The 25,671-nt window shown below is 40.0% G+C and overlaps 1 protein-coding gene across 1 annotated transcript in view; it reads left to right on the top strand.

Annotated features, from left to right (window-relative positions):
* The window catches only part of ABCC4 (ATP binding cassette subfamily C member 4 (PEL blood group)), a 189,797-nt gene that overhangs the window by 125,182 nt on the left and 38,944 nt on the right, over positions 1-25,671 (top strand). Inside the window, exons 20-24 of the mRNA XM_006211005.4 lie at positions 4,316-4,395; positions 20,837-20,987; positions 22,607-22,726; positions 23,938-24,048; positions 24,956-25,056. Of these exons, the coding sequence (XP_006211067.1) occupies positions 4,316-4,395; positions 20,837-20,987; positions 22,607-22,726; positions 23,938-24,048; positions 24,956-25,056 (563 nt within the window). The remainder of the gene's footprint in view (positions 1-4,315; positions 4,396-20,836; positions 20,988-22,606; positions 22,727-23,937; positions 24,049-24,955; positions 25,057-25,671) is intronic.

Raw genomic sequence — 25,671 nt, 5'->3', positions numbered from 1 at the left:
CTGAGTAGTATTCGAAAAAGGTTAGTTTTTTGTTACAAGTTCTACCACTTCCCAACTAGTTTTAGTAAACAAGTCTCTTGTGATTGTTGGGTTGCCAGGGGCAGAATCTAGTTAGGTAGAATCCGTGTTAACAGTTCAGATGAGGAGGGCTGGATTGGAAGGAAGTGGGCATCGTGTGGAGCTGGAGCAGTGCTGACTTTGCTGGGAACTGGGTCCTTGTGGTACCCAGGGCCATTGCCCCAGGGCTCTTGGCCTCTCATCTCTGCCGGGTGAGGTGGGTCTGCTCCACTTCCCTTCATCTCTTGTGCCCTCGATGTTCTTAAGAAGGGAAATTGAATGGCTTGATGGAGAATCAGTGGGTTAGCTCCCCCTGGGAACTTGTGGTCACTTAGCTGCGGCCAGGGCTATAGACGATTCCTGAGGGCAGCACTGTTATTCCAAGTGTGTCCAATAAAGATAAGGAAGTTCAAGGGCATGCCAGATTCCTGGAGCTACATTTATCAGCAAGAGACTCAAGGAGGAAAAAGGGCTAAGGCAGAGATTTGGGTACATGGGGCAAGGATTGAGGGACTTTTTGGTGCATGCATAGAAGAGAGAGGAGATTTGGGATGCATAAGCAAATACGAAATCTTTGTAATGAACAGTGAGCAGAGTTTAGAAAGAGAACCAGAAGAAGAAAGAATGGTCAATGGCACTGTCCTTAGGAAAAAAAACTTAAGTGGCACAACAGATATTTATTGCAGGAAGCTGCCCTGACAAGTGGGGTTTCCATGCCCTCTCCCTCTGCTGTGTGGACATCCCACGATGGCTTGGCAGTAGCACCCACCCCAGTATGAAATACTATTACATCACCCCGAGCAAGGTTCGACCTTGTCTCCTTTGTCACGGGAACTTGGTCTGCAAAGGGATTTGAACATTTCTGTTAGCTGCCAAACCCTTTCTTGAAATGCTGTCTCTGTGAACATCCAGATGCATGTAAGGGGCTCTGTTTGGGAGGGTTGGGTGTAAGGGAGACAGATGGAGTGTCTGGTCCTCCACTTCTCTTCTGCCCCATTCTCCAAGGCACTTCTTTTGAATGTCAGATGGTTCACAGGACAAAGTTTGGAAGCTACTAGCCCTGGTGACCTTTCATGCCCCTTAAAGCTCTAAAATCCCAGGATCATGTGACTGACACCTTGCACATTTGTCCTCCTTTACAATTTAGAAACTGCCTGTATAAGCATGATCTCTTTTATCCTCATGATCATCTTCCTTTCACAGATAAGGGATTTGCGGATCAGTGGAGGCTCTTTTTATTTTATTTTATTTTATTTTGTTTTTTAAATAAGCTGCTGGGACATAAATCCCACTTCTCATCAGGACAGTCCTCCCCACCCCTCCACACTCCACTGGATTCAGAGTCTGGCCTGGGCCCTGCACTCTGCAGTGTGGCTTCTGATTCTCTGCAGGGCTGTCAAACCAATAGCCAATTCTTATCAAAAGGATTAATTTCTAGAAGCACCTTAGACACATGTAAAGAAATTCAGAAGATCAGATCATCCACAAAACACATCTGCTCTGCTCTTACTGTCATGGTCACTTGTTGTGTGGCCTGATCCAGGGATTTGTTTTTTTCCTCCCCCGCTGGTGCCAAAGACCATTTCTGGGATAAAGGATGGGGCTCAAAGAGACATGCTGCATCACGAGTAAACCGCAAAAACTGTAGACTCTGCATAATACATTACAGACTTGATTCATGCTTGTTCAGGTTATTTTCTACTTGTGACTTGACAGATATGCCACATTGAACATCTTTGATGTGCTCATTAACTCCTGGGGAAACATTCCTAGAAATGGAATTTCTGGGTCAGAAGGGTTGCACTCTTCGAGTTGTTTACACATATTGCTCAGTTCTTCCCCCAAATCTAGCTAAGCAGTACAGATGGGAGCAACGTCAATTTTCATTGTAACCATGTCCAAAGTGTGATCTGGGCAACAGAATATTCCTTGATTGGCTATGCTTTGTGATTGGCTATGCAGGATGGGTAGGTGGTGATACCTCTTTGCCCCAAGGAAATCAAGCATTACCTGGGGCATTAATATTAATCCTGGGCACCAGGCATTAACTAAGACTGGCCATCTAAGTCTGGGCAAGAGATAGTGGCCAAGATAGGACACCGTGTCTTATGAGGGATCATTGAGGCACCAAGGAGTAGTCGCTGGAAAGGATATGATTCACTTTCTTCAAGTATTTGGAAGCCTGTCATGTCAAGAGAAATTAGTTATACTTTGTGTGGTTATAAGGGCAGAATAAACAGCAGAAGTTGGATGTTCCATTCAGTTTAAAGTAAGAATGCCTTGTCTAACAGTCTGAAAATGGATTGGGTTCCCCCTGTTCGCCATGAATCCCCTTCCCTCTGTGTCCCTGGAGATTCGCAGCAGGGGCCATGTGTTATTTGGATGAAGAGACATGCCATGTGTGAAGGGAATTGTTCATAAGGCGTTCATCTGGAGACCTTTGAGGAAACTTTCAGACTTCAGGGCTGTGAACTTGAAATCACAGCTCTGGTTGCAGCATAGTCAATCCGAAAGCTAGTTGCAATGTTCTGCAAACCCACCATTATTTTCCTTATTTTGCCATTGCTACTTTTGAGAAGTTATGATATGACAAGGTGGGCCGCAGAATCCACAAGAATGTGTGAAAAGTCACCCAACTGATTTTAATGTTCTCAATGCACAACTGGTTAAGTAAAACCCAGCCTCTTTCCTCTCAAATCTCGGTCTGGAAGAGAACAGAAAAGGCATGACATGGGAATTTGGAAGAAATGCAGAATCTCTAGCTCCCCTGTAACTTTACTGAATCAGAATCCGAATTTTAACATTGCCCGTCCTGCAGGGCCTGGCCGACTCTCCCAGGTGACCTGCTGCATTACCTCTCACCTTGGTGCTTTGAGCACCTGTTAACTCACCTGGGTTGTGACTGGGTTCTTTCACATGCATGAGCCCATTTAATCCTGAGAATCACCCTCTAAAGCAGGCATGCTTAGAGGCTCATGGAAGTTGTCACTGGGCCTTTCAAAGGCATCACTAGAACTCAGTTTCTGGAGTCTGTACTTCCTAAGCCTGGGCCGGGAGAAGTGAGGCCCAGCCTGTAATGGCCTGGTCTGGTGTGGCCGAGAGTGGAAGCCCTCAGTCTCTCCAGCTCCTGGCTGGGACACACCCTGTGCTTCCAGCCAGCCAGGCGCCCTGTGGACGACCTCAGAGCCAGCACCTCCGGGCAGTGCAAACTCAGCCCCAGCCTCTGGTCGCTCAGGGTCTGGTTGTGGCTGAGTATGAAGGGCCTAGAGAGAAAGTCACCTGAGACAGAGTCAGGAAGCGCAGGCAGAGGTCCCACATCTCACCTGCAGACCACCTTCCTGAAGCCTCAGTTACAAAAGAAGTTCAGGGTCCCTAACACATTCTCACGAGTGTGTATGTGGGTGTTTGTGTACATATACTTTCTTTGACTTAAATCATTAAAAAGACTAGATTCTTAATAGAACTTAAAAATAATAGAACTCAAGAGATTTAATTTCTATTAGTCCTCATGTTCCAGTTCAGCACCCTTTAGGATATACACTGTCTTCATGGATTCTGAGAAGGGAAATAAAATCAATGATGATGAATGATACTAAGTTGTAATTCTGTTTTCCTGCCTACATCCCTCTGGCCTTGGATGCTTACGCATGAGTCGTGAGTTGTTCACACCCGGTGCACCTCTGGTAATAACAACTTAATGACTCTGGTAGTAAACACACGACTTGGAAATTGAAGGAATCCAAAGTTTCCTGAAATGTGAGGTGCTGTGCACCATCCTTGTGGTTAAAAAATTGCACAGACGTTATAATTACATTTATTTTGAAAGTATCATTTATCAAGATAAAAAATGCAAAATTGGGGGTACAGTTAGGATGTATTTATGTATTTTGCAGTTTATATACCAGTTTAGCACTTTGAGGTCTTAGATGGGATGGATCTGAAAGGAGGAAATATTCTAAAATTCACCAATTCTCCTGGATACTGCCACAAAATATTCCACACCCCCCCTTTTTTTAAAATTTAAAGATCGGTACCACGTTTCAGCTCCCCTACCACTGCCATTTGGTGGTGTTTTTGTTTCTTTTTAAGTATCATCCTATTTTCTCTTACTTTACCACTGATATCATTTTATTTCATATGAATTGTAATATATTAAATATATATGCCTGTAAAATATTGTTTTAATTTGTTCATGAATTGTTTCTCTTAAAGGGACTACCTGGGGAAGTTAGTAATTTCTCATATCCTGTTGTTGCAGGAAGAATTTTAAATCGTTTCTCCAAAGACATTGGGCACATGGATGACTTGCTGCCCCTGACGTTTCTAGACTTCATCCAGGTAACGTAACCGTCGTGTCAGGGTTCTCACAGGGAAGAGCAAAGTGCCTATTTTTCAAGGCCTTTTCGCGGGGGCTGAGGGTGGGCCTTGCAGCTTGGCGATGTGTCATGTTATCTTAAGCAAAAGGCCGTGTTTGTAAAAGAAAGGTGCGGTTGTGGTTGGGAGGCTGGGTTCCCGTGAGTAATGCCTGGTGGAGGCGTGGCTACTCAGTCATGTCAAGGTTGGTTCGAAGCAGGGACATGCTTGGTAAGTGGTTTTCCCTCTGCCTTCCAGGTATCTGGCCTGGATTCCCTTCACTGTGAGCACATTTCATACTGTAGAAACAATCACCTCTCACGGAAAGATAGCCGAGATTAACTAAATTATGCATTGTATTACCACAAAGGACAAATATTTACTGCACCTTTTTTTTTTTTTTGGATAAAGCCAGGTGTGGTTACTTACAAAGAAAAGATTAGTAATAATAAGGTGAAAATAATACTTGAACAAGGACAATAGAGAGCAGTTATTGAGGATAAAAAGCCTTTAAAGGCAAGTTCGTTTAAGCCAATAATTTGAGTTTGGGATCAAAGTCATCTCAGAAATTGTTTTGTTTTTGTAGGCAGCTTTTCTTTTCACACGTTGATGCTCCAAGTCTTAAGGTGTCTTTTAAGAAAACCAACAACCCCACAGTAATACCTTCTATCCAGCCTTTGTTTTCTTTGTGAACTTGAGGTTCTGAAAAATGTGAGTGCCCCGTCTCTCAGCTCCTCTTGAAGGATCCTTGCTCACGTGGGATGTTTTTTCCCTTGTTGAATTCTACTTTTCAGTGATTTAGGCTGCGGGGACTTTCTTCTTCATTTCCAAGCGTTTACTTTGGAAATGAAATGCATTTGTGAAAAGCTGCACATATTCTCAAGTCCCAGTTGCTGTTGCTAAAGCTTCATGAGTTTGAACCTTTGTCACCTTCCATAGGTGCCAGTTTATAGCAGTCTAATCACGAACTCGTTTGAAGGCCAGGAAAAGGAAAGGCTGGAGTTGGAGTGTCCACTTCCGGTTACATCCTGTAGCTACCTGCCCCCAATTTTTTGTTTTAGTGCTCAAATGATCTTTAAGTCAAAACTTAGGGTCACTTATGAAGCCATTGTTATAAAAGGAGCCCAAAACATTTATTTTGGAACCTTAGCTATGTGAGAAAAATCAGTAATAAGCCTGAAATGATTCCAGGCATTCCTGTCAGTCACACACAAATGTCCCAATGACTATCTGACTGCAAACAGCATAGCCAATGGGCAAAGGCATCTCTGTTTACCAATGTGCAGTAAGCGGAGTCTCAGAGGAAAAGGACTCTTACTACTAAGATGTCTGATTTTTTTTTTTTCCCTTCACTTCTACAGACTTATTTTATAAATGGGTCCTCCTGGGCGTAGCTACGTAATTTATCCCCAGAAGCAACCTTTCACTAAAGCAGTGTCATGTTTTGACAGTGACTATTGATTTCTTTGAGGTTTTCTGAGTGGTTCTGTTTCTTTGCTCCTGCAAGCTCGGCCGAGGTTTGGCTTTTCCAAAGCTGGCTGGCCCGCTGTGTGCTTCGCACATGGTTAGTCTAGTCCTCATAATTCGAACCTGTCACAGATTTTTGCATGACGCACAGGGGGACAGGGATAGATGCTACCTGATTGCGGTGTAAAACATTGTCAGTACTGTGAGAAGAGAACTCTGGTCTCGCTGTTTTTCTCTTTGTCCTCAGAGACAAGGGGCTAACTTAATCTTGATGAGACTTTTCATTGTTGAATACCAGTAGTCCCAATTAGCTGATTCCCCCCACCCCCAGTCTAATAGTAAATCTAGGTGTTATTGTCTTCAAGAAAGGAGTTTTTGTATAAAGGATGACTCAGTTATCAATTATGATAAAGATCTATTGTCACTTGTTTTGTATGCAGGTGTCTTTAATAAAGCTTCCCTAATCCCTTCAGGAAGAAATATTTTCTCCTTTTAAAGATAGTATTAGCTGAATATAAAGGCTCTGATCCCTGCCATTGTTGTTCATTCTTTGAGGGACATTTCCCGACATTCATTGTTTAAATGGTTGTCAGGAGGAATCAAGTGAAACTTCATAAACAATACAGTGACTGGTTCATCTTACTTTGTGCGCGGAGGCCTTTCTTCAGAGGATTTGCATTCGATGAGGGGGCTTTTGCAGAGGTATCACTGGGACCATTTTGAAGTATTGGGGTCTGTTGCTGTATTAGCCAGTGAAGATATTTATTAAAGCCGCAGAAATGATTTTAACCTGTCCTCAAAAGCCAACAAAAACCCAAATGTAAATTGATTTTTTTTTTTTTAAGTTGGATAGGATTCTGTAACGATGAAAACAACCTGGTGGTGATCTGGGACTCTTAATGGAATCATGTAAACTTAAAATAAACACTCTTATGGTAAGCACATAGAATGAAAACTAATTTTCCAAATCAAATACATTATATTCAATTCATTTTCCCCAATCAACCAAATGTTTAAAACCTGTTAGTTATAACAGCAATCTTCTGGAAATTAATTAGAAGCCTATTAGCTCTGCTAGCTGAGCCGAATGAAGTAGATTGCTTGTTACATTTCTAAATAGGCTCCTGAATTAAAGCGCAGCAAGGTCAAAATGACACTTAGCTTGGCTCACCTTATGGTTTCGTTTAAGATATTGATCGATCGATCGATCAATTCATTGATTGATTGATGAGGTGGTTTAGTTCTTTGTAGGAAATTTTATCCACTTTGACTTAATCCTCTAACTTAAAAAGTCGGGTCAGAGCATATAGGTATCCTGAATATTATCTTTGCAAACAATAGCACCGTCTCAAGTACATGGGAATCTGAAATGGAAGTGACGTTCCGGTCTCTTGTATCGCCCATCAACTGTCTAAAGAGTTTTGTTAGCCCCTTTCAGAGTTTAGGTTGAGGCTTCCTGTCTGCCTTTGTTTTTGGTGTTCTTACCAAAACCTGCTACTGACATTAGGAGACCCTCGGTTTTGATATCTCTCATCTGATTCTTCCGGTAAGCATCTAATGACCAGCTGTACTCAAGGAAGTTGATGGAACTTGGGTCCTTCTAAATCTAACACTTGAGTTTAGGAAGTTTGGGAATTTCCCTGTCAAGAAGTTTCCCTTGCTGGAGACTGTGGTCCATCCTGATCCACATATCTTGGCAGGATGTATAGTAACAAAAAGAATGCACATCAAAATTCAAAGCTCAGGAATGTTTATGAATAGGGAGTTAAGATTTCCACTTATCAGAATGTTCAAACTAACATTGACATTAAAATTTTTTTTCTCATTGAAGATAAGCATATGATCATACTTTTCAGGAGAATTTATAGTCAAATAGATAGAGAAAAAGTATAATTATATTTATCCATGTAAACTTTTCAATCCAGAGCCTCCATGTTTGATTACTTTTTCTGTGAGACAGTGATAGTTTTGTTGGTTTTGTAAGAGTTCAGAATCATGGACCATTGGGTTAGAACTTACTTTTGTTTCCAATTAAGTCTGATGCTGAGGAATGGAGGAAAGGGAGCTGAGGACAGGGCCCTCCTTCTGTGTCACAGGCTAGAGCAGGGGCACTCGGAGGAAACCAGGCTGAAGTCAGGGGCAGATTGTATTACTCCAGTAACAAGTTGACTGAAATAAGAAAATTCTGCTTGAAATGTTAGCCAATTTGCTGGCCAGGTAGTGGGTTCTAGTTTGGATGAAACGGGAGACCACCACGGCATTTTAAGCACAGGAGGGACATAATGCTGAAAAGAAAGTAATGTTTGACACTTCTGATAGGGTTATTAAAAAATTGTTTTGAATCACCAGTATTTGCATAGTCCGTTAAAGGGAAGGCTCAGGGCTGAATTCTGTGTTATCCACTCACCCATAGCACAGCTTCATAAACTGAGGCAGATTAGTACTTAGGTCTTCTATCATTGATCTCCTGGAAACTGTACTTAGTCCACGGACAGAAGTGGTTCTCTGCAGTCTTCTCCTTCCCCTCCCACATGTTAGGGCAGTGGCTTCCAGACACCAGTTGGCATCCAGCTGAGTTAACGTGAAGAAATAAGGATGATGTAGGATTTTTTTTTTTTTTTGCGAGGCTGAATTTACTCAGTCTTTCTGTTTCTTGGTTTTGTAAATACACTCAAGAGGCTCTTACCCAGGTATTTTAAAGTCAGCACATAAGGTGAACGTCTCTGTAGTCCAGGTTACCTAGCTAACATCCTAGCTAACGTATAGTGACCGCTTCTTGGGTGCCAAGCCTCGTTTTAAATTTTTATAATCTCTCATTTCATCTTCCCTGGCAACCCCGTGAGGTACATACAGTTGTTGTGCTGGTTTCAGAGATGAGGGAAATGAGGCCCAGAGAAGTTATGTCATTTGTCCGCGGTCACACAGCTAGTGAGTGATTAGTTGGAGATTTTTATGTTACATTTCTGAGTTGTATTCTTTATGCCCTTGAGGGAGATGAAGATTGCCCATGTTTTGATCGGAGGATTCTTAATGAGGGTAGCCCCAAGTGGAGTCTCTAGTAATATTTATATTTAAATTATTTGTCATCAGGTGCCTGTACCTCATCCCCAAGTCATAGAAGTGTTCATAAATATGATCCCATGGTATTTGTGATCTAAACCTTTTTGAAATTGTGGTCCTGGACTTTTATTTATTTTATTTTGTCTTTTGAATTAAAAGTAGACAAACCTCCTTACTTACCTTCTCCAAAAATTCTGTTGGAAATTTTTGCTGATTTGTAAAATCTCCTAGTCTGGGAACTACTATTTTCAAGAACCTTCCTTGACTTTGTGATAAGCCTGGTCTTCAACTCAAGTATCAGAGAAGTTGTGATTGTTTTTGAGGCGTGAGTATCAGAAAGGTCAGGAAGTAGAGGGCACTCTGTTTACACAAATTTTCACGCACATTTGTTTGGACTGTGGCGTAAATGGCTCTGTGGTAATACTATGTAAACAAGGAAGAATTAGCTGTGTTGAGAGCAAATTCGCAAATACTTGGGTTTTGTTTAAAACTAGAAACTTTACACTAAAACTTTATGAACAAGCGATTCAACATTCAACTAATACTAGTAAGTGTAAATGTCCCCTTTATAGAGAAAATGGCATGTTTATACTTTTAACAAGTTAAATTATTAAATATTATTGTTAAAAATATATAAACTGCATGTAATCTATCATCCTGTGGGGAAGAAAAACCTTTGTGGCTTAATTGAACTGAATACCCAAGTAGCAGTTGAAATTTTGACTTCGCTGATAAACTATCAACCAGGGATCTAAACACCCAACTCCATGACTTTGTACTGTGGACAATAACGTTCTTTTCACTGAAGTTAGGAATTCAGATATATTTGATTTCAGACAGCAGAGCTCAGCGCTTTATTGTTAGTGTGTGTGTATTAATGTGCACATGTGTAGACACAAATACACACACACACCCCCTCACGGAGCAAGCGCTTTGTTGATACGTAACCCTTTCAAAGCAAGTAGCTTGATGCGCATCTTACTTTAAACTGTAAAGCAAAGAAAATAATGTTTGTGGCTGGTGCATATGGTTTGTGCAAGGCTCTACGTGAATCAAGATCTATATTTTAGACAGCCTTGAGGACTTGCCTAGGAATTTGTATTTGAACATTTAGAGAGTTTGCCCCATCCAGGGCCTTTGAGCAGGAAACCCATCACCTGTGTGGTGTTTCTCTTTAGATATGTTATCTTTCCTGGTTGGTGAATTTCCCTGAAAATCAGTAAGGCCCCTAATCTGGTGTGTGTTGTACACACGTGGGACTTGCCCCCGAATTGTTTTCAGATTTCTGTCTCCTCTTTGTGGTCACCTAAACAAGTCTTTGTGGCAAGACTTCCTCTTCGCTGCTTGCTGGCCCAGCCGGCATCTGCCGTGGCATCTCAGGGTGGGGCAACAGGCCACCTCGTTCTGAGATGGGCTTCGCTGAGTATCACTGGGGTTTTTGACTCTGCTTCCCCCATTTCACTTCCTTGGACAGCAGTGCCAGGGCCCCAGGTTTACTGGAAACTTGATCTTGTTTCATGACCCTGAATCACTCCCTGAAGCTTTCCATTTTCAGGAGATTTATTGGTGAAGCCAGTGATACTAATGGCATTGCTAATATCATAGCTGGGTCGCATTTGAGTGAAGCTGAACATTGAGGCGTTAACTGGAAACTTGTCCTTGAATCTTATCATCTGAACTGATAAACTATGAATGCCAGGTGGAAGAGTTGTTTGGCAAGCTGAATGCTCTGGAAAGACTTTAAAAAAAGAAAAAAAACTTCACTTAAAAAAACTAGGTGTTGATGAGACAACAGATGTGCAGGGGTGAGGGATGAATTGGAAAAATATAGAGGGTCCTGTGCAGAGAGCTTCACAAGTCTTAGAGGTTGTAGATGATGTATCATGGGTGTGATTTATACAAGAAAAATTCTGACACTTGTATCTGCTTTAAAATTAAACCAAAACTTTTTTGGGTGGTGAAGGGGGTGGGTTAGGTTTATTTATGTACTGAATTACTTTACTACTAATTAGTTAATTAATGAAGGTACTGGGGATTGAACCCAGGACCTTGTGCATGCTAGGCATGCATTCTACCCCTGAGCTGTACATTCCTCCCTGAAACCAAAACTTATTTATTTTAGAGCTGGTCAACCATTTCAGATGGTAGCAGTTTTAAGGGGGCATCTTCCAGAACCCAGCCAGGGGAGACTGGTGATGGCTTCCTGGTGATTCCTGAATCTCATGCAGGGATGGAGGGGGCACAAATGATGGGAAGTCCAGGAGAGTGTACGTTGTTGGCAGGGAGGACATAGTGTAGGTTAGCTGGAGTGTGAAGTTTGAGATCAAATATCAGGTGAGATAAAGGTAGACAGGGTTGCAGAGAGGGCTGAGGGGTAGATCACATCATGTTTTATGTCTCAAGCACAGGAATTTGTATTTCGAGTGCCAGGTAGAAGGGAGGAAGAAGATATTACCAGCACCGGGTTTTGCCAATGTAGAAGAGACAGGAAGAGGCACTGGTTTAGCCAAGGTTTTATTTGGGACAGTCAAGTCATGAGGCCAGGTATTGCTGATGAAAACCCTGGATTCTGAATGTGGTCCATACTGCAGGACAGTCCATCCCCCCAGGTGATGTCATTCATAAGCCCATATTCCAATAGAGGGGCACTCACGAGTTTCTACCCCATCATGGACACAGGCTCTTAACAGCTACGAGGTATGTTGCCGGTCCACATTAGAGTTGCTGGCCACACTGGAGCTGTTTGCTGTTCAAACAGAAGAAGGAAGGCAGAATATAACAAAGTGAATTTATGTAGTCTATTTAGTGTAAGTCCACCTACAGATGATAGAGTCCTGAAAATAGTTTTTCTCAGTGTTCTTGGTTCTCTAGGAAAAACTTCATGTTTAGTGAAGATTGAGTGTGCGCCTGTAAATGATTATTTACTATGTAAGAGATTTGAATGGTGGTGAATTGGGGAGTCCTGTCGTCTCCCTTTCCAAGTTTGAATCCTCCGTCTCCCTCTTACTGCCTCTGCCCCACCAAGCCACACTATCAGTATCAGTAAAATAGAGAACTTTACAAGGTTTGTTGGGAAGACAAACGTATTTTAATAAGATTCTTTACATAACTAATCTAATTGCATGTTAAACACTAAATAGTTTCGAGTTAATTTTAAAGTACCGTGTGTATTTTTAAGTAGGAAAGAGTTTCATAATGGCATAGTGTTGCATTAAAGTAATTGTCACAGACAGTTTTCATAAACATTACCACATGAGTTTGTATCACAGAGATTCTAGGTTTGTAATCCATGAAGATGTTCCCAGACACTTGCCCACGTAGACTCAACAGGAAAAAAAAAACAGTTGTTTTCAAAAGAAACCATTGAGCACTAAATACTTCACGTTCATATAATGTTCATACATTTTGCCAAGGCCCCAGATAACATTTAGTAAGGAGTCTCAATTATCCCAGAATTCTTGCAATTATAACCATTGCTTCCGAGAAGTCTTCCTAGTAGTAAAACAAGTGAAAATGAAGGTAAAATGTGGAAGTTTAGATTTAGGTTCATTAATTAAAAAAAAGATTGGGATTGCCCTGAGCATACAGACTTACACACAGCAAAATGCTGTAATTTATTGAAGACTGAGCAAAACCTTTCCTTCCCCACACACCCCGATCCCCCCCCCCAAAAATCAACGGCTTGACTGAGCTTAAATAACTGACTTTTCACATCCTTTCATGGACACAAAGGGCTAATCCTGAGGCTACTCGAGCCACCAATGCCGACAGTGGTGGGGACCACCATGGAACGTGTCATTCCCTCCTCACCGCACACAAAACACATCGACTGCAGCTTTATGAAGTGAGAATGCCCAAGAAAAAGAAAATGTGAAGGAGGTGTCCGCAGTCATTTCTTTCTAGAGAGGGGAGCACAAAAGAAAAAGCTGCTGCATCTGGATATTGAGAACAAAGCAAGCCTGAGACTGGGGCATAATAGGCTGGGTCACTTGCTTTCATAGAAGCAAAAGAGTGGAACTGCCTTTACTTGTCTCAGTACCACTGACCCTTGCATTTCATTGTGTAGAGATGTCAGGGAAAGTGTGTAGAAAGCATTCCAGCCTCTTTGACTGAACAATGACTTTGTCATTTTGAGATTTCTATGGTGTGTTGACCCCTTCCCCTACCCCTGCCCTCGAATCCCTGGTAGACAAAAGAGATTGTTAGTCAGGCTGCATTGCCCTGGTTTGAAAGATCTCTGTTTTACAGAATCTTTAAAAGTAAACTCATCCATTTTAACTGAAGCACAGCGTTTTCACGCCTTTAAAATCAACAAAAGCGTTTTAGTCGGGGCATTTGCTAGGATGGAATATTCCTTGAAAATGCTAGTCCCAGAGATCAAGACTCATACACACTGCCAAGTTAAAGAGGGTTTTCTTGTTAATAGAAAGGAGAATTGATGATATTTCCAGTAAATGGAAATATTTACAAACACTTGACCTTCGGGGCTTTGAGATCAGGGTTATATGCGTCAAACAAGCCCCCTCATAGGCTCCTTTTACCTTTTTCTTTCTTTTTTTAATGAAAGATGGGATAGTCGGTTTTTTTCCATCGTGATAGTTAGCACACTTAGGAAGCAGCACAGTCAACATCAGCCTGGTGACAGTTAATCACCGGAGACCTTCCCAGGCTGCCAACCAGTGTTCCAATTTGTCTGTCCCAGCATGTGTGCTCCAATGATAATGTTTATAGTTTAACATGAAGTTAATTAAGACCTAAAGAAAAAAAAATTAGGATCTCATTTTTGTTAAGCCTGGCAGTGTTGTGTAGCGCGTAGAACTTTGTTATCGCACTTTTGGATGATGTCCATTGCTAAACAGTAGTGGCCATTCAGGGTACTTTGTCTCCTTGCCGTTTTGTACACTTTAGGAATGATAAAATGGACAGTTGTTACTAGGCAGAGGAAAATGGCCAAATATTTGCTTTCGTTGAGGGCATTTATTGTTTCTATAAACTCTTCTTTATTGCATTTGTTCAATTTTATCTACCCAGTGAATTTTCTTGATAAGATTAAGAACAAAGTGTGAGCTGGCAAACTTGCTTCAGTTTTAGTAAAATCTTGCTGGTGCTATTTTATGTGTGGATATATTTCTTGGTATCTGAGTTATGCAGGGCTCATAAAAAGACATCGGGAATGTTTCCATTTTGTGGTGGTCAGTTTTTACATTTTGTTTTTTATTAAAGTTTAGTTGATTTACAGTGTTAGTTTCAGGGGTACAACAAAAACAAAGATTCGGTTTTTAAATAGACATACATTTATATATATTGTTTTCTGATTCTTTTTAATTATATGTTGTTATAGGAAATTGAATATGTTTCCCAGTGCTATGTAGTAGGGACTTTTTGCTTATCTATCATATATATGGTAATGTGTATCTATTAATCTTCAACTGCTAGTTTATCCCTCCCCTTCTCTTTCCCCTTTGGTAACATAGTTTGTTTTCTATGTCTGTGAATCTAATTTTGGTTTGAAAATAAGGTTTGTAGCATTTCTTTTTAGATTCCACATATAAGTGATGTTTTTCTCTGAGTTACTTCACTGTAAATATGATAATCTCTAGATCCATCCATGACGCTGCAAATGGCAATATTTTTAGTTTCATTCTGGTGATCAGGTTATGTGTCAATTTGGCCAGACTGCATTCTCTAGTTATTGAATCTGCGTGTTGCTGTGTAAGTGTTTTGTAGATGTGATTACAGTGCATAATCAGTTGACTTTAAATAAGGAAGATTATCCTAGATAGTCCAGGTGGGCCTGATTCAGTCAGTTGAAAGGCTTTAAGAGCTAAGATGTCCCTGAAGAAAAAGAAATTCTTCCTGTGGATAGCAGCATCAGCTCCTGCCCAAGAATTATAGCCTTTCCTTTGTAACAGCCAGCCCTGTGGATTTTGGACTTGCCTAACCAAGTTTGATAGTAAAATATTATCCTTTCTATGTTCTTAGATTTAGTTTGTTGTTATGTTTATTGTTCTTAAGAGAGTTTGTAGTTTTTCTTTCTTTTAATGTCTTTGTCTTGTTTTTATATCATAATAATGCTGGACTTCAATTCTGTGGAGGGATTTGGTGAAACTTTTTTGTACCATCTACTTGTGAAGTCCTCTGGGTTTGAAGTCTTTTCTCTGGGAAATTAAAATTATGGATTCAAATTCTTAAATTTATGGAGTTATTCAGATTTTCTATTTTTTTTATTATGTCAGATCTTTGTATGTTCTTTTTCAAGAAATTTGTCCTTTGCATTAAAATTCTTAAATGTTTCAGCACAATGTTTATCTTCTTTTTAATGCCTGTGGTATCTCTTGTGTTATCCTCATTTAATTCCCAATTGTAATTTTTCCCTCTTTTTTTTTCTTCTTTTTTTCTTTTTTAACACTTTATTGTTACTTTCAAAGAACCAAGCTTTGGGTTTGTTCATTTTCCTCCTTGGATGTTAGTTTTCTATTTCATTAATGTTTACTTTTTAATTTTCACTCTTCTCCATAGTTTAGTTTAATATACTGGTAATATTTTAAAAATTATTTTACATTGGATTTTAAGACCCTTGGTGCTTAGCCTTTTTTAAAAATAAGGCTTTTTGTTGTTGTTGTTGTTGTTGTTAGAGTAGTTTTTAGTTCACTAAAAAATCAAGAGGAAGGTACAGAGATTTCCCACGTATTCTCCGTAGCCTTAAAAAACAGTTCTTAATGCTATAAACTTACCTCTAAGCACAGCTTTAGTTTCATCCCTCAAATTTTAGTATTTGTAAATTTTCATTTTCTTTTATGTCAAAATGCTTTCTAATTTTATTGTAATTTTGTATTAGATATTTTGAGGTGTCATATTAAACATTCAATCACAGTGATATTCCAGCTATCTTTTTGTGGTTGATTTCTTTTTAATCAGCTTAGGTCAGAACACATTCTGTATAATTTCTTCAGATTGAAGTTTGTTGATAACTTGCTTTATAGTATAGCATATATGCAGTCAAAAAGGGCATCTTACGTTAATTACTGACTGCAGCATTGTGTATTTCTTAATTAGGCCAAGTGTCTCAATGCTTCTAAAATCTTTTATATCTCTGTTTTTTTTACCTGCCTGCCCTATCAGTTATTGAGGTGTACATGGCTTTAAATCTCCTAGCATGAGTAATGGCATTGCCTGTTTCTACAGAATTCTGTTAGATTGTGCTTTATATATATGTTTTGGAGTGATACTACTGGGTTTATAGAAACTGAGATTTTCTTTAATGTCTTCTGGATATATTGACCCTTTTTTCTTACAAAATATTTTCCTTTAGTTCTAGGACTCCTTCCTAACTTCATGTTTGTAGTTATGTAGATAGATAATCCTGCTTTCTTTTGGTTAATGTTTCACTGGGGTACCATTTTCAGCATTTCATTTAGACTTTAATGTGCTGTTATTTTTAACGGGTGTCATTTAAACATAGCAAGCAGATGGACCCCTGTCTTGAATTTAAAAATGACCTTGAACACTGAAAAAAGGTAGAAAGAAAGCTAATGAACAATGAGATAACATGGAACACCAAGGAAGGAAGTAGTGCACTACATTTCCCTAATGCTTGGTTAATAAATTGTAAACCAAAACCACCATTCACTCTTCAGTGGAGTTGAATGATACAACTGAAGGATACATAGGTCCCAGAGATGGTGTGGATGTGAAAAAATCTGAAGTAGCCAAATGAAGCACAAAAGGCACAATTAGTGTATTCCAAGGAAAGAACACATTTAGAAAATCTTAGGGTTTGTATAGAGTTTGTGGACTGTCTCGTACACATAAGACACACCCATGTTCACTTAACTGTGTCAGCTGAGTGGGTGAGGTCACAATAAACAGAGGTAATATAGGACTGATCTGGGAACCAGAGTTGATCTCTGAACTCCAAGGACTTGCAAGCTTATCGGCTTACACCTCCAGACTCAATACTAATCCTAGGTTGGTATTAATTTTAGGAACTTACATTTAAGAGCCTTCCCTATTTTTCCCTTTTATTCTTTTTATCCTATAATTGAAGGGTCATGAGTATTGCTTGATAGGAATTGCATTTTATTTCTTAGTACTTAGACAGTTTGTGTACCCTGTTCAAGATTTTACTTCCTCTACAAGAATCTGCTGTTAGCCATCAGCACAGTCTTTGTGATAGCCGTTTCATCTAAAAGTTATTTTTTTATCTCAAGTTTCCAGAATAAATAGGAAATTCTCCCCTCCACCCACATTAGTAAACAGCTTCCTGATCAAAACTAGGCTTCATTTTTCCCCTCTCTCAGTCAGAAGAAAGTCTTACTATGAGTTCTTGCCAAGAAGTGAATCTTGCTTTGTTTATTGCAGTTAAGTCATATCTTCCGCAAAATCAGTAATAGTTTAAGGCAATCTGGATGATTTGTACTTATCACAACTTGGAACAGAATTCTTAAGGGTCTGACAGATAGTAGAATTAAAAGCTCTGATATTCTTTTGAGGTGTTAGCAATCTTAATGATCTTGACTTTATTTTTCAAAACTGCAAACAAATAATAAAAGCACTGTCTACTGATTAGGCGGCTTTGTGATTAGATACGTGTTTCACATTGTGCCTAGAATATATGTATGAGAGCGAGGAGAGAGTTGAAGTAAGAATGGAGTAAGCCAAAAGTATGGCTGGCATATTTATTTGCATAAAATAAGAGGAATAAATTTTTACTGCTGTTTATAGAAAACATGTTCTTTGGCACAGGCTTCACAAAGACTAGCAGGAACAGAATCCCATGGAATTAAGTTTAAAGTAAGATGTGGATAGATACCTAGGAATTCCTACAGGACTGGAAGCAATTTAGAAGTTAAATGTCAAACAGGCAACTAGGCCTTCATAGTTAAAACTTAGCTTGTGAAAGGAGTATGTTTAAAAAAAAAACCTGCAATATTAGAATACAGTGTTAATTCTAGAGGCAGAGACTTCCTGGGGAAATCTTAATCCAAATGTACATATTGAACATGTAAAATCCTTAGACTCATTTTGTGTCCTTGGGGTTTATGTATTTATTGAAATTAAATTCCCCCCCACTTCCTCTAGGTCATTTTGCTTTTTTGGGCTCAGACCTCATCTTTCTTGTGAAATTTTTTTTCTTATTTAAAGAATAATTCTTAAAATGTGTTAGTGTGTTCCGTTAGTGAGCTTTTTAAAAAATTTTTTTACCTTTTTATTGAATTATAATCAGTTAACAATGTTGTGTCAATTTCTGGTGTACAACATGTGTCAGTCATATATATACAGACGTATATTCCTAGCATTTTTAAGACCTTTTAATGATCAGCCAGATCTGTGAGCTGAGTAGCTGTTATTGTCTAATTAGCTTGGAATCTACAACTGGTCCCCACATGGGAGAGCCCATATACAACCCCAAGGAACCCAGGAAAACTAGAAAATGGAGACAAATTGAAAAGATAATTTAAAGAGAGTATATTTAGATGCTAACCTTTAAAATATGACTTTGTCTGAATATGGGATACTCTGTCAGGGAGCAATGAAAAGATCAGACTTGAGGCCATAATGACTGAATCATGTGACTTTGGGCAAATGTCTAAACCTCTCTGAGGATTACTTTTCCTGCTTTGTAAATGGAGAAGGTCATTTCCCTTTCTCAGATTTGATGTGAAAATGAGATAAAATAATGCCCATAAAATACGTGAGGTCTGGGACACATGGCAAGCCTCATGAAACGCCATCCATTACTGGACTGGTTTTTGAGAATTTGGGGTAACTGTCACTTCTTTGGTTGACAACTAGATCTAGAGACTAGTGGGATTTCTTCAGCATTGTGGGAAGATTTGCCATGGGCACTAGCAATAAAATAGTGTCTTAGTTTTAAAATTTTTTGATTGGGCAGGTTTTTAAACAAAGCCATTAACATTTTTCACAAGCATTTTTCCCCCTTTTCCTTCCTGCTTTTATATGTATATATTTCAGTAACAGTTCATTTAGATGTCAGTGTGGTTTGTCAGAAACAGCTGCTCACAGGACCATAGCATCCTTTCTGAGGATTAGAGGTACTCATTAGGCTTCCCTTCCATAAGTGATGGTGACAGGGTCCTCTACCTTAGTCATCCAAACCAGGTTGCTTCCTTGCACCAAGAAGGCCAACCTGAAGTGGATACAATTGAAAATCCTGGGATTCACTTGTTTACAAAATCTTGGTTTTGTATTTCCGTTGATAACAATACATCCATTCATGGTGCATGAAATAGAAGATGCCAAGTTGATCTTCTCTTTAGAATATGTTGAAAAATCAAATTTGCTTTTGTTGGTTCATAGGTCCACTAGTTTTTTCCCTTAGTCTCCCAGAAATATTCAACAATTTCAGAGCAGTAAGTCTTCACTAAGAAGAAGCAAGGCTTGAAATAAAAAACGGGTATATGATAAGAAACATCTCAAAAAATGTTGACTTGCCTCCATTTCCCTGAGGTCATCAATTTGGAAGTCCTGGAGTTGGGAAGAAAATACAGAGAGGACAAAAATTGTAGTAGGTGTAAAGTGTATCGGTCATATTATTTTAAAAATGCATCTTTAAACAAAACCAGCCTTCTGATACAGTATTCTCTGTAGGACAAACAGCAGCTGCTCTGGTACCTCGTTGGGCAGCACTGGGCTGTTCCACTGGTTGGAATGAGCTGTCTCTCAGGGTCCAACTTCATGAGAATCTTACGATTATTTGTGTCTATTAATCTTTTAATACACCATCCGTCATCCCCTGGCCGCTGGTAGGTATACAGGGCACACACAAGGGTGTTAATAATGGAGTTAGAGTTTCTGTTTATTAGGAACGGGTAAGCACTTTATGTACATTATCTCATTTATTTCCCATCATCATCCATTTACGTTGCTGATTCATCCCAGTATTTGCTGTGATTAATAGTGGAAGAAAGTCTCACCCTCCCTGTTAATGTTCAGGAGGTTAGCCTTAACCCTGTCTCAGCGCAGTACCCAGCTAATGGGGTTGCCACTTCAGGTGTGGGGTGTCATTCGCTGCTAACTAAAGAATTACTCTGAATTGTGAAAAATCACCAAGTACTCTCAAGTTAAAGACCATCCAAGAACTGTTTGAAATGGACATTTTGAGGACTTAGCATAATAGTAGAAAGTTGACTCTATGTTGGGGACAAACTTTAACTCGTGGTAATATCTCCTGACCTTGGTTCTCTGGCTGTGTGACTTACACTCTGCAGTCCCTATCAAGCTGCTTCTCCTCTCCCTGTGCCTCAGTGTCTCCATCTGTAAAATGAGATCACACTATTACTCAGTATTACTAAGGAGTTAATACGTGTGAAGTATTGAACGCGCAGCCCCGTGCACAGTCAGCACTTGGGAAATGTTAAATATGGGTGAAAACCAGGAAAGAGGAATTCCCACTCCCAAAGGTCAGCATTTGAATTCTTCCTGCTTTTCCGGACTCTGAATTTCTAATTAACCACTTCTCTATCCCTCCTTGTATAGGGATACCTTCGGGACACCTCATCTGTGATACCAGCTCACTCGACTCTCTAGTAAGACCTACTGGCTCATGATAATTTGGGATTCAACTCCCACTCTCTCTGAGTCTCAGATTTTCTCATCTGTTAAAAATAGTAGTGCCTGCCTCAGAGGGCTACAGAGTATATCAAAAGAGCTAATACCTAGAGAGTTCTTATCATAGGATTTGGCACATATTAAGCCTGCCATAAATATCATGAGGACCACCCATGATCTTGTTATTTCTTTGGATAGAAAAGCATTCCGTGCCATTCCTACATGTCTCTCAAGGAAAAAACTTTAATCCTAAGAAAACAACCCATTAAAGTTTATTTTTGAAAAGAATGGGGTAAAGAGGCCTCTGTATGTGTTTTCACTATTCCAGACATTTCTACAAGTGATTGGTGTGGTGAGTGTGGCGGTGGCGGTGATTCCTTGGATTGCGATACCCCTGGTTCCCCTTGGCATCATTTTCTTTGTTCTTCGGCGATATTTCTTAGCGACATCAAGAGATGTCAAACGCCTGGAATCCACAAGTGAGTACCAAGGCTCTCAGGCTGGCTTCCGTCTACGCTGCAATTAACCAGACCCTGAAATTATGCAGACTCTGTCTTCCAAATTTCTAAGTTAACATTAGGTCAGTGGGTACTGACTTATGGCCACCATGAGTCAGCATGGTCCTTAGGCAAATGGAGCTGGTGGCGGGTCAGCTACAGCTTTGTCTGTTGGCACACGGAGGATACGTGGGAGCACCATGAGGACAGGGACCGTTTCTGTCTTGTTCGTAACATACTTCCTAACAGAACAACCAGTCAGTAAACATTTTTCTAAAAAATAAAATACTTCATCATGTTGGAATTAAGGTGGAAGGAAAAAGGGGATTTTTCTTCCCCTGAAGTTACTAGAAATGACAAGGAAAGAAAAAGATTATGAAAAGGAAAGGAGATTTCAGGAAATATATTTATATGTCAGAAGTAATGCATTTGAAAAATAGATTGACATACTCAAAAGATGGAGAAAAAGTTGCAGTTGTTAAGTGTCTTGAAAAGATAAGTTCTGTTGTTTTCAATTTGCTTTTTATCATCACCTCTATCTGGTATAAAACCACACTGTTTGTGGTCCTCCCTCCCCAAGGCTATTCATATAAATGGATGCTGAAAAAAAAATCCCCTTTGGAGGACACGGTGGGGGGGGGTCTGTTCAGTACCCTGTTAATCTATTACTCCATTCAACTTCCTAGTTTAAGAATAATGAACATGTTTTATGAATAATCATTCTAGTCTACATGTAATCTGAGAGGATAAAATAATTTAGAGCTTATTGCATTATTAATGTGCATATTTCATTGTTATTAAATCATAAGGAAAGTAGAAGTGTTATTTATTTATTCACTTTTTTGAAAAGCTACAAGGGAAGTAGGCAAACACTATAGAAGGAATGTGGTTGTATCAGAAACCTTCAGCATGGATAGTTACTGCAAATTAATACCAACCTAACTTTCTTGAAGCCAAGCCAAGAAGAGATGCATATTGAGTCCCGTGGTTCTCCATGTCTACTAAGTGGAAAAAATCTTAATTCATGAACATAAAGGAGTTTTTTGTTGTGGTTTTTGCATGTTTTCGTTTTTATATGTGTGCGGTTTTGTTTTTATTTTTAAATAATAAACTCTTGAGAGGGGGATGGATAAATTAGGTTTGGGATTAACAGGAACACATTACCATATATAAAACAGATAAACCACAAGGACCTACTGTAGTACAGGGAACTATATTCAATTTCTTGTAATAACTTATAATGGAAAGGAATCTGGGAAAAAAATATGTATCTATACATATAGTTGATTTGCTTTGCTGTACACCTGAAACTAACTATACTTCAGTAAAAATCAAGATAAAAGAAAAAAGAATTTCATTATCTAGATCTATGTCCGATTTGAATTTGGTCAAAGCTGGGTTCAAAGATAAACTTACCAGGTCAGTAAAGTGAAGTTCAGTAAGAACAGGATTTTGAAAGTTGGCAAGGAGAATCATTCCTTCCCCAGCGAGCCCTCCAGGAAGACCTTGTTGTGCTGTTTGTTGTATCTTGCGACCTCAGAGGCTGCTGGTTTCCTTGCATACAGCTTCCTGACTTTCTCTGTCTGTCTCTGCTTCCCCAGCACGGAGCCCGGTCTTTTCCCACTTGTCATCTTCTCTACAAGGACTCTGGACCATTCGCGCATACAAAGCCGAACAGAGGTTTCAGGAACTGTTCGACGCACACCAGGATTTGCATTCAGGTCTGTAAGTTTCTGGAAATGATTTCAAAGGGTGTGTCACCTTCTGAGGTTTGACCGCCCTCTCAGGTGGCCTTGCTGGCCAGCACCTCTCTCTATGCTGTCCCACATCCGCCTCTGCACTCCTTTCTTCCCCACCCCTTCCTCCCCGCATCCCCTGTGTGCCCCCCACGTCCCTTTCACACCCCCTGCTTTTCTCCCGTGACTGGCTTGCGTTGTGTTTCCATCACAGTGCCTCGTGGCTTTCTGTCCCTTTAGGGCAGAGGTCAGCAGCAAACTTCCCCACCCCTCCACCCCACTGCAAAGAGCCAGATACTAAATATTTCAGGCTTTGTGTGCCATACTGTCTGTGTTGTAACTACTGAACTTTTCTGTTGTAGCACCAAAGCAGGCAAAGATAATACATCAGCCAGTGTCCGTGGCTGTGTTCCAATAAAGCTTTATTTATAAAAGCAGGTAGTGCTATTCTTGCCAGACAGGCTATTATTTGCTGATCCTCTTTTCAGAGCCTACAGGGTGACTGACAAAAGTGATTGAGGAAGAGGATTTTCTGATTATCAGATTTGCCACCCACTTGATGTGTATTCTTTGTAACAGTGAAGTTTTTCTCTAGGTAGAAAATTTAGAATTTCCCATAAGTCTTTAAAATTCTGGTCCACATTTCCAGTCTTTATTGTATTTTGAAGATGAAATTGGCATTTTGAAAGCCACATGCAGATCTTGTTAGCTGATGGTCATTCAGATGGTGGCTCCTATGAAGAAGCACTGGGCAGGGCCTTGTAGGAGGTGCAGAAGGTGCTGGAGACAGAGTGTTAACTGCACCCTCTGCTGTGTGAGCACTCGAAACAGTCGACTGTGTGTGAGGATGACTCCCATGTGGAGGACCAGCTGTGCAAGAAATGCACCAATGAGACCATTTTCCCACATTCTTCTTTGTTTCCGTATTTCTCTTTATGACCTTTGTGGGTGGAAGTTGTCAATGCGTGCTTCCCCCATGGCCCCCGGGCTGATTCCTTCGTGTAGCATGTGGTGTTCTGTGTCATAACCTAGCTTTCCGAAATCCTCAGGCTCCCTGGGTTTGTAACTTTGTTGCCCTACCTTGTGTAAAAAATCTCTTGCAGCTCAACTGAGCAAAATGCCTTCCCTCAATCAAAGCATCTAACCTTTTTTTTTTCCTCCTTATTCGTTATGCTTATTTCGGGGCACAAATCCAGAGGCTTGGTTCTTGTTTTTGACCACGTCCCGGTGGTTCGCTGTGCGACTGGATGCCATCTGTGCCCTCTTTGTCATCGTCGTTGCCTTTGGGTCCCTGATCCTGGCAAACAGTAAGTATAAATGTGAATTAGTTGCAGGATTACAGTTTATAGCTGCATTTATCCTGATTAAACTCTGTCATATACTGTTTCGTTCTAATGAATTGTATTAAAGCATTTTCAGCGTGTGTTTCCATAGGGTGACCCACGTAGAAGAGCTATTTGGCTCTTGATGAGAGCTTTTATCCTTTTATCTTTCTTTGAGTGGGTTGAGGGCTACCCAGCTATAGCAAGCTGTCCCTCTGAACACTCCAGGTAGTGTTTGGCAGTTGGGAGCAGAGAACCAAGTTTCGCATTAAGCTTGTTGCCCAGTGTTGTGCTTTAAGTTTATAGCTTTAGGGCTACTTGGATTCCCTTGGTTGTAGGTGCCTGGTGCACTGGGGTGAGGAAGATTCTCTGTAAGGAAGAACACTGTCCTCACCGCTGAGTGATTACCAGGTGATCAGGTGTTGGCACACATAGCTTGAAATCACCATCCCCATATATTCCATAGTAACAACACTGAATCATGATCTTTAATAGTGGAACCCTAAGAGTAGTATTTTTGCTTTAAAAGTACAGGCTCTTAGAACCCATTGCCTTGTTTTTTGTGGTTTTCACTGTGGCTGCAGTGGACGCAGAACATGAAATTACATAAGGGTATTTGAAACCATAGTGACGAAAATCTGAATAATGACATGATTCCTCACTTGTGTAATAATGTTGGGGATTAGTAAACTTATTTAAGAGATTTCTGAATTTCTAGTGCTCTTTTTCCTTTTTCTTTTTTCTTTTTCCCCTCTTTGTATCATCTCCTCTTTCAGTAGAGTGGTTATATGCAAGTGATTTAAACATTGTAAATTGGTCTTCTTGGTAAATTGCGCTGGGCTCGGGGTTAAGAATGGGACTGACTTTATTCCCTTGTTCCTTCCTCATTTAGCTTTGGATGCCGGGCGGGTTGGCCTGGCACTGTCCTACGCCCTCACGCTCATGGGGATGTTCCAGTGGTGCGTCCGGCAAAGCGCCGAAGTTGAGAATATGGTGACGTTTATCTTAACATTTTTAGCCTTCTCAACTCTCCTTGCCATTAAATGGCATAAAGGCAATTTTTTTGTAAAATCCCAAAACTAATTTTTACATCATAGCTAACAGAATTTGTTAGATCCTTCCTCCATCTGTTTAAAGTTAATGTAAAGTAAAATACACACATCTTTTTCTCAGTCTCATGTATGCCATGTCAGCAGGTTTTATATTCATCACAGGCTGTCTTCAGATGTAGTAAGTGTCTCTGTAGGAGGGGGTTTCTGAAATCCTGGAGAGGATATAAACTGATTTTTTTTTAGAGCCTTGGTTATTTTAGTTTCCTAGAGGGTAATGACTCATTTTTGGTAAAAGAAGAATTTGATATTTTGGGGTTGTGTATTTGTTTAAGTATTCCCGCTCCCCCATTTCAGCTTTTATTCTTGTATGAGTTGAACACCTGAGTTTGCTAGTGTCCCTCCATTCTGATTGGATTAGCCCCTTCTCAGAGTGAGCTGTCAAAGGTGTCACATTATGGTTGTTTAGGAAGCCTTAGACAATATGTAAATTATCTCCGTTTTTGAGTATTTGCAACTTCTAAAGGGAGAAAAATGAAATGAACTGTTTCCATTTCTC

Source organism: Vicugna pacos, chromosome 14 (genome assembly GCF_048564905.1).
Source record: "Vicugna pacos chromosome 14, VicPac4, whole genome shotgun sequence".
In the NCBI taxonomy this organism is placed as follows: Eukaryota; Metazoa; Chordata; class Mammalia; order Artiodactyla; family Camelidae; genus Vicugna; species Vicugna pacos.
Note: the sequence above shows the minus strand (reverse complement) of the source record. Positions and strands in the feature narration are given on the sequence as shown.